The sequence below is a fragment of the Gastrolobium bilobum genome, unplaced genomic scaffold (genome assembly GCF_033153095.1).
Source record: "Gastrolobium bilobum isolate Gb01-03AN ecotype WA unplaced genomic scaffold, APGP_CSIRO_Gbil_v1 utg3966, whole genome shotgun sequence".
Lineage (NCBI taxonomy): Eukaryota > Viridiplantae > Streptophyta > Magnoliopsida > Fabales > Fabaceae > Gastrolobium > Gastrolobium bilobum.
Window position 1 is genome coordinate 473,730 of NW_026898636.1, and position 13,300 is coordinate 487,029.

Here is a 13,300-nt window from a genome sequence, read left to right on the forward strand (position 1 = left end):
GCTATGAGCTTGGACATTACATTTTTAACCAATGTAAAATTTTACTACTCACACTTGGATTCTCATCCCAACAACTATAATAATATGAATAAAATTTAAAATATAGTTCAGCTTACCCGTATTTAGAGATAAGTAATTAGGGGGAAAAAATAATTTCTGTTTTAAAGAGTTTAAAAATAAATAAGTAGAAAAATATTAAAGAGAATTATTCTTAATTTTTTCTTTCACAGATCCAATTTAATTTATTCCAAGATTTGGGCGGAATATAAAAAATTTAAAAACAATAATTCTGTTATGCTTTGTTATTATTCTTCTAAAAATAAGAAAGATAATTTTTTTATTATTATCTCTCTCTCTGTTCCTCATTTGCTATTAGGGGTATCCGTGTGCCCGTTTGATTGAAATTTATAAGCATATTTTTATAACACCATTTCATAATGCACACTAAGTAATAAAAATAATGTCATTTTTTAATTATGGATTTTGCATTTATCATGTTGTAGGATGAAAAATAGTCTTACAACCTCCTTATAATTATGTACTCTCGACAATATTTAACTGTAATATTAAAGTTATTTTATTTTTTTCTCCATGTCTGCTTACAGGTTTTGAAAAGATATTAAGAAGGAAAAAAAAAGTAACTTTAATATTATAACTATATACTCCCCGCAGTACTTGTCATCATGCAATATTATTCTTATATTTTCCTTTAATTATACACAAAACGTTAGTTTTTGTTATGTTCATTTTCAAGTTATATATATTGAGAAATAAAGAAATTATTTTTTATGCGGCAAATATACAAATATTTGCATTAAGTAAAATTACTCAAAATATTTAATATAACTAAAACCTTGCTGTGTATATAATTATTAAAAAAATAAACATAAATAAATGTACAAATAGAATAAATTCGCAATAATGGTTCAGCTGTAATTATGAGTGTGCAAAATAACCAAAAAACTGAATCGAACCATGAACCAAACTGAACTGCACTTAAAATAACCGGTTTTTAAAAATCAATTCATGAACCAAACCGATTTTTAAAGAACCAGTTCATGAACCAAACCGGTTTAAGAACCGAACCGTTTTCGAGCCGAACCAAATTGATTTATATAACTTTATTTTTTAAATTTTAAATTTTTCTTTTCTTTTCAAAACCGGGTCAACCTGAACCGATTCCGAACCGATTTTGAACCGAACCGAACCGTTTCCAACCAAAATGAATCACTTCCGAACCGAATCAGTTTTGAACCGAACCGAACCATTTTCGAATCGAACTATTTAAATCAATTCTATTCGATTTTTCAAAAAATTCGGTTTGATTCGACTGATACACATCTCTAGTTGTAATGTGGAATTGAATTTTAATTATTCATGTGAAACGTGCGGATGAGACATCATTCACCTTCACAATTCCTTTAAATTTTTGTCATAAGTCCTCAATTTTTGTCAACTGTTCAGATGTGGAAAGAAATTATTAGATGTGGGGAAAATTTTTCTCAATCAAGGTAGATGCAAATGTTAGAAATAAAATATTTAATTTGTGTTGTTTGGCAAGTGGGTGTTGAGTCTTAGATGTTATGATGTTTTTATAAGCCTGTTTAATTGCGTAATGGTGTTTATAACTTAGTGCCTCATCTAATCATCCTCTGCCAGCATAAGCTGAACTTGATTATATTAGTAACTTTGGAGATTGAGGATTGATCAGCCTGCACAAGTGTATGTTGCTAAAGCAAGAAATGCTGGTCTAAATCAGTCCTCCTTTGATTGGCATAGAGCAACATAAAGGAAACAAAATTTATCGTAGTAAACGTGAGAAGTAAATTTGAGGCTGATATTTTGAAGTAAAATTCCCAATTTCCTTTTACTTTGGTAGTATATTGATAATGTAATAAGTTCGATTGGAATGGTAATTTAATATGATTTCATTTGGATGATAGAACTAAGTGGATCAAATGGGAGAAGAGTTTTAGTACTCCCGGAGCATCAAATTTTAAGTGGTCCAAATTAATAAAAATATGATAATTAATCAGGAGAGAGAGAAGAGAGTAAAAAAGAATTTTTATACAAGTGTCAATCTCAACAGAAGGAGCACATAGGGGCAGGACCACTAAAAATATTTCCATCAAATGGGCCATCAGAAATTGACACTTGTTAAATTTGAATCATTGTTATTATAAATTGAGAAATGCTTTTCATCAATTGCAAGGGAGAAGCTATGCTTTCTTACCGAGACATTAATAAGTGGAGGCTATCATCTAAAATAAAAATAAAAAAAAAAAAAAAAATCTGGTGCAAAATCCTATGTATGTGTAGGAAGGAGGAATAGTATTGCTCCAACATAAGAAAACAAAATTCCTTATAAATTTAACTTCTTAGGTTTTCCTTTTTTTTTCCTAAAAAAAGCGGGATATCTTTGCAAAATAATAACTGGGAAAGATATATAACTATATTACTTAATTCAATTACTAAAATAAGGGTTTGACAAAAAAAACACCAATGGCCAGTAGTCAGTAGATACCGATGGCGATAATAATAATGTAAACAAAACTGAAACTCGATAGTGGGCAACAACTAATGAATCGGGTCTTGCGGAACATGGAGACATTCGGGAAATAAAGTACCAATGTTCGGTAGTTACGCGTGGGAAACACGGACCAGTAATTAGGTTGTAATGTTTGTGCGTCCACATTAGACAAACTACAGCGCGTGAAACACCATCGTGACATCACCCTTTCCCCCCTCGCACGTTAACTAGGCAAAAGTTTTAGAATCCGAAAGGGATAAGAACAAAAGATATAATTAGCGACCAATAATATATTTTTTATTTATTTAATTTGGACCATATTTAAATGACACAAGGTTATGCTATTTTAAGAGAGAGACAGACACATAATTTTTTTTAATTTAAATTTTATATTAAAAAAATCACTCACTTTCTCTGTCATGATTTTCATTTTTCTGCGTCTATCTCCCTCCTAAAATAACATAACTTCTGTCATTTAAAATGACAAACAACAAACCCTATTTAAATTCACTAAAATTTTAAAAATACATTTTTTACTTATTTATTTTAATATTAATTTAATTTTAAAGGATTTTTTTTCTTGAAAAAATATTATTTGACTCAAATTATTTCTGCATTTTCCGCGGTTAGAATTCTTTGCTATGTTTTAGATTTCAATTTCACTTGACAGACGCTTTTCTCTTGCAACATAAATAATGCTAGTTCATATTTCATACACCAAAAGTGAAATTGCATAAATAATTCGCAGCAATTTAGTTTTTTAATAAAAAGTATAGTGATTCATTAGAGTTAACCATTTGTATCGAATATTGGCATAAAGTTTACTTTTTGTGCAACATCATATGGTACTTTTAAGACAATGTATGCGATCAATTATGAATTATATGTTTGAATTTGATTAATTTTTTTATAAATAAATATGCTGCCATCAATATTATCATCAATTACTTAAACAGTAACGAGTGTATAATTCGGTAAAATGCAAATTTCACCGTTGATGTATAAGTGTGCGCTCACTTCAGGAATATAATCAATCAAACAAATACTCTCGGCAGCTTTCTTATGAACACTTTCCATTCCAAATTCTTACCAGCATTGAGTATTGCCATATTCTCACCTAATTAATTATATTCTAAAAATTCACCCCTTAGGAATATTTGGTAATATTCGAATCTGATTAAAAAAATTATTTTTCTATCTTCATAGTAGGCATCCACCGAATAGATAATACAAATATACAATGACTTGATCCTTGGTTGAACTTGAGTTGTATTTCAAATATAATTTTATTGGACATCAAGTTCAGCCATTTAAAAATTGACATAATCAAACACCAAACCTAGCCCTACGATGCATCTATTAAGAGACGCAAATTTGCACATCCTTGCATCACAATTATCGAGTATTTTCTCCAGCTTACTAACTCAATTTTTATATTTAAATTAAGGGGGTTCTAGTTTAGAAAATCAGGCCATCTCCAATCTCAGCGTAGAGCAGCAACCTCTTTAAATTTAACATTGTTACCCATTTTCAAGGAAAAAATTAATGGTATTCACAAACTAGTTAACTGGCGTGTCCTCCATTTTTCTTAAAAAACAGTCGTACAACAAAGGGATTTTAGTTTGCCTTTGGGCTGGGGAGGCCACAGCTTATCAATTTCTCATGAAAGCATACTACAAAGTTGCCACCACCAAAAATCTATTCTTTACAAAATTATACTAAATATGCCTAAAATACAAAACCGCCAATCATTTAAAGAAGAGAGAATTCCAATAACAATTAGAGCTACAAAGAAGGCATCAGTCTGCAATTTATATTTGGCAGAACAAATAACAGAACAGAACAATGTTTTAGTTGAACACAAGCAGGCTGCCCTTACTCAAAAGTGATATATTATGATATATCCATAGCAAACTGATTTTACAAGCAGCAAAAGGGTCCACCACTAATTCTGAATTGCATTTCCCAGAGTGTCCCTGCTGCTTAGTAAGTTGTGAGTTCTTACACACACAAATCCTAACAGAAATTATGTTTTAGCTAAATAGAAGAGCACCCAATGGATACCGGTCGCGGTGGTTAAAAGTGGTTGTTGAATCCCAAGGTCGAAAGTTCGACCCTTGTAGAAAGGCTCATGGGGAGACCTTTGACTTTTACCCCACTCAGGTCGAATTGCGAAAGCAATGTATATATTTCAAAAAAATAAAAATAAAAGAAGACCAACTAAAAGAGTAAAGGTTCTTGTGTCTATTTCAAAGTTAGCTTAAGTGAAGAGAGGCATCTAATTCTCTAAAACTAAATTCCTCATCAGCAGGGCAACCCTCAAAAGATCATTCTTGGATGTCTAATCTCATTAAATTATACAAATAGAAAATATATCCAAAACAATATAAAAAGCAAATTGAAGATGGGAGAGAAACAGAAGTCCCCAGATTTTTAATGTTTTGGTATAACTGATAGTTGGTATAATGGTATTTCATCTATTTTAGTTACATTTCTACTGAGTAGCTAACTGACCATCAGTCCAACTGCTTGCATGACAAACAAAGTATTCACTGCATTCATGGATATATTTGTGAACTGAAGGTTTGGAAGAAAGAAAAGGCACAGAAACAAGTATTTTCAAAACAAGGAAATATCTCCAAAGAAAAGTGGAGTCATAAATCAAACAAAATCTACATATATTACTAACCATAAGACGGATGAGGAATCTTCATCAAATTATTCATTTCTACATGGCAAACAATTATTATTTCCAAGTGAATGCCCAAATTTAAGCCTAAATCGAAATATTTGCACAACTTTGAACTTAAGTAATTTAAATGGATTTCTAGCAATTATGAAATTTTTAATTTCAGCCAAAATTGGAACTATTTTTTATACTATATATACACATGAGGCATCACATGGGAATCAAAAAGATGCCTTGGGAAGAGAGTGAAAGTACAGCTTTAGAAAGCATTCAACAAACACAAAGCTATTCAAGGTCAGACTTAGGGCTTGGCATTAATAAACATTCAGATTTCAAAGAGAGACAAGGGAACTAAATAAAGTTGGTGATATTTCGTAATATGTAATCTCTTTATATAGTTTTTCATATCATAATTTCTTTATGATGAGCTTTCTTCCCGTCCTTGAACAATATGAATTGATCAATTTGCCATACTTGATTATTTTTAAATTCAATATTGCCTCCTTTTTCTTGAATAGGGGCTTTCACCAAACACAGAAAATTACACATAGATCAAAAGCCTCAAACCGGGATATTTAGGCTCATCATTTACCGTTTACAAGAAGATAAATTAGTTAATGCAAATGACTTTGAACTATTTTGCTTAAAAGACTAACCCGGTGTATCTTATTTCCAGTTCTTCCTCTTCACTAATGCATGGATAGTTGGATACCCAATGTTCAGTAGCCACCCACAAGCCTTCATAACATGAACCATGCGAAGCAGAGGGAACTAAATTATTGTCATAGTGAGTACATTATGAATAGTCAAATTGTTGAGTCAATAAATACATGTTTTCAGGTCCAAACTAATTCGCTATAATGCCAAAAAATACCAAGAAGTAAAGCAACACTTAAGATTCAAAAATACTGCAAAGCATGAAAACCATTTTAGAACTTCTTATTGCAACTGACTCAGATAAGTATTCAACATCCACCCACGGAAAGACCATGATGTGATCACCTTTCTTCGACAGGGGCCAAGACGATCTTTATACCCCTGCCAACATGAATAAAATCAACCTAATGAGGGTATTCTTCACTCAAGAGCACTTAGTACTACGACTTTTATTGTAACTCCCAAAGACAAATATTTTACTTGCTATTTGTTAAAAAATTCTATTATTATGATTATTAAACCCAACATCAACAAAAGTAAGAACTCAAAGTACTGAGAGATACTAATATTAAACATAAACATGTATAGAAATCCTCTACCACATTATGAATGTACAGCTTAAAAAACCATGTATAAGCAATCAGGGAAATGACAATGGCCCATTACTACTACTACGGGAATGGTTCACGAAAATCAAGCAGTTGGCTTGAAAGTGTAAGGCTGTGGGAGGGACAACGGACCTCTCCTTGACCCTTTGTCATCCAAAAGTCTCTGAACCCTCTTGTTCTGGCAGTATTGCCTATCGAAATGTTTCACCTGCCACAATATCAAACACCCAATCAAGCAAAGTATCGATTTTTACGAATATAAGATGAAGATTCAATAAATAATAAAACGGGGTTGAAGTTAGGGTTATGTTATGTTACCCAAGAAGATCGGCATTGTTTGACAAATTCAGTCCTGAATTTTTTGCATTCAACCGGGTATAGCAACCCCACTGATGCAATCTCTGTGGGTTTCTTGTCAGATTGCTCTTCCAGGCACGTATAGAAAGCATCACGAGCCTTATTCAATGCCCATCCAAAACAAAAATCCCATCAACATGCAATGCAACTAAAAAAAAAAGAAAAAGAAAGAAGAGAAAACAGAAATAACAGAAAAGTAAAGTGTAGGAGGAGACCTTGTAGCAAGCTTCCCTAGCTTCTGTGAGAACATCGGCGTGGATTTTGTCAGGGTTTGCTGCTGCGTAAGCTTCTGCAGCCATGAGGGAAAACCTGTTGCACTTGCACCGATTAGCTGCAATCCCAGCATGTATGGACTCACTTGGGCCGGGCTGGAATGGGCTGGGCTTTAAGGGAAGTCATATTTCTTTTCCCAAAAGTTATCAGAAGATGTAACCCTTCGTGTTGGATAAAACTTGAAAGATAATTCAAAGGAGTTTTCCTACTGCTCTTTTGTAAAATATATATATATATATATATATATATATATGAAAAAATATTTCTGCAGCCTCCTTAGATAAACTTATCTACAGCTACCCATTTATAATTATGTTCTCCCGGGAGAACATAATTATAACATTAAAGTTGTTTTTTTTTCTCTTTCTACGTACAGCAGCTGCAGAAATATATATATGGGGTTTACATTTCTGCAGCTGCTGTACGTGCAGCAATTAAATATTTGTCATATATATATGTGAAAGTATTAAATACGGGAAATTATAACCATACACATGTCGTTGTTGTACGTAAAGCAACTGCAGAAATGATTTTACCTATATATATTTATTATTATGTGAAAAGGTCTTGAATATTATTGCTATGAGAATCGTCTTCTTGCTAACAATTTTTTTTTTAAGTTTTTGAAGAAAATAAGAGTGTTTATTATTTTATTTTATTTTAAATTTAGTTCATATATTTTTATTAGTAATTACAAAAAATTTATCTAGATTTCATTTTATCTTTTGTTTTTATTGATTTTTATTTTATTTTTTGTGTATGAAACCGAAGCCACTTTGGGTCTCAACTAATCCGAGCAAGGTAGATATAGTTGACAGACCAAATTCTTATAGAATTTGTTTTTGTTATACACAAGACTTAAACTCAGATACTTTATTTTAGAAAAATTAATCTCCTTATCAAGCAGATATGATGAGCGTTGGTTCTGATTTTTGAAATTTTGCAAAAGAAATGGTAAAATTAACAACAACAAAAAATAGTAAAATACTTTTTATAATTATTAATAACCCTGATTTTTATTTAAGAGTATGAAAGTCTTATGCATAAGAAAGAAAGTCACAAACTTTCACATATATATGCATTGTACATCAATCCTGCACAAATATAGTGTATATATGTCTCTCTTAAAATAATATGGACTTATTTGATGGAGAAGATAAGGAGGGATATAATAATCATATTTTGCTCTTATCTAAACTTTTATATGAAAGACTTGGTTCAGGATCGAACAGGATACACACTATTCTTATCTAAAAGTAATTGTATACTCTTCTCGTTGAAAATTCACTGGGAATTTGAGAGAAAATTCTTGCAACCGGCCAATCCCTATCACTAGAACCGCATTAATGCAAGAACGTAGATATCTTCTCCTCTTTGAGTCAACCCTAATTGTGTTATATTCACCCCATATCAAAGTCAGTTTAGGTGATGTTCCAATGAGTCATATAAAACGCAAGTGACAGTATATACGAATTTAACAACCTATTATTCTCCGTCTTTATTACATCTTGTTCACTAATTAATCAGTCAATAAATTTTTAAGTACAAATTCCCAAAAAGGATTTGACTTACATAGTTTGTCTAATTCAATTTTTGTGGAATTAGCACTCTCAATCCACTATGATTAAAATGTGGCTATAAACCAACTGAAGAAGCATCCCATGCCATAACAGACATCTAATGTATTATGACAGGGGCAGGTTATATTTACAAACTTTTTTGTTTACAAATTCTTACAAATTACTCTATGTGTTTTTTCTCGGAGAATATTGATTACATTATGTTATATTCTCTCGAGAGAACATAGTGTAATTTGTAAAAAAATTTAAAAAAAAGTTTGGAAAGAGACAATTCTCCGTTATGATATATTATGCAATGAAGCAACCGTACCGCGTTATCTTTAAAGCTAACAGTATACTAATGGACGTCACTACGTGACTCTGGTACACTATACGAACATAATCGCTATGGCCTGTGGGCATGCGCGATTAGCAATTATTTGTGTGGTGTATGTGTTGTCATTCCCATTTGTACATAGCAATAGGCTTATAATCATCTTTTATTTTTGTAGTACATGTACCTAGCTATGTGCCTAGCTCTCTCTAGTCCTCTTAACACTAATGCAATCTCAAAGAGGGTCTCTTTCCTGCCGGAGAGTAGAGGACATATCTGCCACACTGGTGCTACAATCAAATAGGTTCAAGACTCAAATGCTTGGATCCTCATCTGGAATAAATATAAAAAGCCAACTTATGAAAAGCCTTCGGTATGAAGAAAAGTCCATTAAATATATTTCTCAAAGTTAACAAAGACTCTTGTATTTCTCAGCAAGATAACCTCTGCATTTCAGTAATACACTTTCCACGTGTAAAGTACTTTGGAATACATCACCTTAAAAGCTAGTTCAAAGGGTGAGAGTGCCCAAGATCTTATAAAGGTCACATTAGTTGCCCACACGATCAATGAGGGACTATATATCTCAACACGCCCCCTCGCACGAGAGCTCATTGGACTTGGAGCGTAGATTATGCACAAGCCCAATTTTTTATTTATCTTTTTGTGCCTTTTTATTCTTTTAATTCCACTTTAAAGTGGGGCCGTGAGAATCGAACTTGTGACCTTATAGTCACTCAAACTTTGATACCATGTAAAGTAGCTTGGGATACCACAAACTCTTCAGCAATAATTATTCAGGCCACCTATAGTAACCAATTAAAAAAGTCTTACCGCCACACCACTTGCAAGCTACTTATAGGAACAGCCCCAAACTTGGACAACGCGTCATTATAAATACAAGTGTGCTAAATAGAAAGAAAAAATATTATCTTCTTCTGCATGAAATACTTGCTAGAAGAGGATTAAATTGATCATCCCAATTGTGAAATTGGTTTTGATCAGATCCCATTTGAAGACCAAAGTCAAGTGGTGCACCATAGTCGAATGATGGGGTTTGAAAATCAGGTATGAGGGTTGTATTAGTGTACTGAGTTATTGTATGAAGATGCTGACGCAATTTTATAATTTGACTTAATGGGGACTTTCCCATTAGGGAAATGAGTTAGTGGAGAGAATAATGGTGCTCGGTGATTGTTAACGGAAAAAAAGTAATATAAGTTGCATTCAAATTATTATGTTGATTGACTGAACTTTACTTAGAATATTGAGAAGTCAAAGCTTTAACCCCCCAAAATAAATTTCTTTTTTGTTGATGGAGAAGAAATGGCAGTGTGGGTGACTCGCACTGTTTTTTCCCCATCATAAAACAGGTCATTTTATTCCATCCTATTTTTTGAACTGAGTTGAAAATCTCAACTCATCGTGCTTTTTCGCCGGTCGACTCTTTTAAAGTGACAAGTTAAAGAAAGAAAGTCATAGAGGGAGATAAAATGAGATGTTTTAGGCAATTTTATAAAAATTGAACCGACTAGGCTGGGTTGATTCAGAAACGATAAATCGATTATATAATTGGCTTGATTTTTATATTGGACCGGTCATATAATAGAATTGGTGTGACCCGACCGATTTCTGTAAAAACAGTTGACTCGGCCATATTCATAAAAAAAATTAATTTGTTCTCATCAACTATTCCTTTCTTTTTTTTACTCGCACACATAAATGGTTTGTTTGTTTGTTTTTTCGAAATATTTAAATGATATGTTGCTTATTGAGTTACATAGATTTTTTATTTTTTTTTGTACAAGTGAGTTACATAGATTATGTACCTACAACACTAAATATTATCTTGGTTATGCAATATGTAACGAATTTTGATTTGATTTATAGTTAGAGATATTGTCTACTGAATGTGAAATACCAGCATCACAAGTATTATATGTTTGATTGATCTTTTGTTGGACAATAATGTGTAATTTATTATTTAAAATATTTGGAATTAGTATCATTTTTTTACATGTATTTGAGTATATTTAAAGTTTTTTTAATATAAATTATAAATTTACATATACTTACCGAGTCATGCAGTTGAATCAATGACTCAATATCTCGACCGGGTCAATAATCGAGTTGGGGTTAGTTACATTGATTTTAGGAAAAAAAAAACTTGTTTGACACAATTTTTTTAAGTTAAAATTAAAAAAGAGCTTAAAAAATAAAGGTAAAAGTTCTTTGATAATTATATAAAATTGTTCTTAGGATTTTGAAGTGAGGGAAATGGAATAATTTGTTATTAGGATAAATGATAAAATTTTAAATAAAACTTTTGAAAACGGGTAATAAAAAATAAATATGAGAACTCCAAAATCTTGACATACGGTAAAGAATCACTTCAACTCAAAATCTTAAGGTGTTAGGTGAGGGTCTTTTTAAGACTTTATATTATTCTCTAACACACCCCTTCACACAAGAGCCTTTTGGACTTGAAGTGAGGGTCTTTTTAAGGCTTTAAATTATTCTCTAACATAGACCCTCACACAAGAGCTCTTTGGGCTTGGAGTGTGGATATTGCACAGGCTCAATTTTTGGTTTACCTTTTTGTTGTGCTTTTATATTTAATTCCACAATGGGAGACAGTGAGGATCGAACTCGTGATCTTGTGGTCACTGAAACTCTAAGGCCTTTTTAAGGCTTTATATTATTCTCTAACACATACATCATGAAAAAAGCATTTCTTAGGAGCTTTTAGTTTTTTCTTCTTTACTTCGTTATAAAAAAAAATTTATGACAAAAGTTTTTTTGTTAAATTATGTTTAATTAAACTTTTGTTTATAAAGAAAAGAGAAACTAAAAATAAGAGTACTAAAAATGAAATATTTTATCCAAATTACTTGATTAAACTAATAATAATAAAAAAAAAAACTCAACTTGTTGGATTATCTTGCCCTCAACCTGTTTTTTTTTTTTTTTTTTTTTGATAACAGCCCTCAACCTGTTTTAACTCATCCTAAATGGGACAAATAGTAGCAGGTTAGTGAATTTAAACATATAACACATATTCATATGCAATATTTCGAGTAAGACTTGCTCCATACCTTAGCTTGAAAATAAGACAACATCAAGGCAATCTAGGCAGAGAATCTAAGGTTTTTTTTTTTCGAAAAAAAATTAATAATAATAAAATAAGAGGCAGCTTCGCCCAGCTGTAAGCCATATATGTCCCTCTTGTACGATGGCTGCTTATTTTCATGGTTGTATGCATAAGGATTATTAAAACTACCTTCTATATAGGTAAGAAAAGTAAAACTCGATTTATAAGACGAGCAATGTCAACATTTGGTGGCAGTCATTTTTCCGATTTGGTTTGGATCGGTTTTAAAACAAAATTTATTTGATTCAATTCATTTGTTTTGATCTTTTATCATTGTTAAGAGTGTTAATGTTAATAGTTTAGAAGTCTCACATTGAATGTGTCTCTTTGTATTCTTCAATTGGTTTGCTATATAATAGCACCAATGTTGTGTAGTTTAATACAACAATGATTACTATCATTTCCTCTTGTATCTATGATATTCAACATGGTATCTAGAGCCTAACAAGAGGAATCTTAATCTGTTTAACTTAGTTCTCTTTTCCATAATTTCAATATGGTTATAGAGAGATATCACTCTCCGTGAGGGATTCCCGTTGCTATTTCTTTTTCGGATTTTTCTTAGTATGCTCTGTGACTGCAGCTTAGACTAATCTGTCACATCAGAAAAAAATGATCCTTGGGAAGTTGTTGGGTTGACCACCGTTGTCGTTGACCGACCACCGTTGACCGCGTCGTCCACCGTTGACAGCCGTCTCCGGCGACTTTTCCGATGACTTTCCGGCGACTTTTTTGGCGATCCACCACCGTCTCCGACGACTTTTTCGACGACCCACCGCCGTCTTCGGCGACTTTTCCGATTCCGCGAAGCTTTGTTTTTCTTTAATCTTCTTTCTTCTCAAGATGGAGTATTTATACTATTCATCATCCATCTTGAGGGGGAGCACTGTCCAAGTTGCTGATGTTGTCTCCGCTGATGTTAATTCCGACACCGAAGTTCCTCTTGAGGGGGAGCACTGTCCATGTTGCTGATGGTCATTCCAGCAATTGTCTTTGCCGATGATAATTCCGGCACTGTTTAGAAGTTCCTCTTGAGGGGGAGCACTGTCCATGTTGCTGATGGTCATTCCAGCACAATTGTCTTTGCCGATGATAATTCCGGCACTGTTTAGAAGTTCCTCTTGAGGGGGAGCACTGTCCAT

At 32.5% G+C, this 13,300-nt stretch overlaps 1 protein-coding gene across 2 annotated transcripts; it reads right to left on the reverse strand.

Moving 5' to 3' along the window:
• Positions 1–5,761: 5,761 nt before the first annotated feature.
• LOC133317910 (cytochrome c oxidase subunit 6B-like protein new16) lies at positions 5,762–7,191 on the reverse strand. Of its 2 annotated transcripts, XM_061519812.1 has the most exons (4): positions 7,057–7,191; positions 6,803–6,940; positions 6,617–6,692; positions 5,762–6,257 (listed from the first exon to the last, which is right to left on the reverse strand). In XM_061519812.1, exons 1-4 carry the CDS (start codon positions 7,138–7,140, stop codon positions 6,250–6,252), a joined length of 306 nt encoding a protein of 101 aa, XP_061375796.1. In that variant the 5' UTR covers positions 7,141–7,191; the 3' UTR covers positions 5,762–6,249. The 2 variants fall into 2 exon arrangements, with proteins under 2 accessions (XP_061375796.1, XP_061375795.1); XM_061519811.1 differs by lacking the exon at positions 5,762–6,257 and having other exon boundaries at positions 6,294–6,692.
• Positions 7,192–13,300: the final 6,109 nt, after the last annotated feature.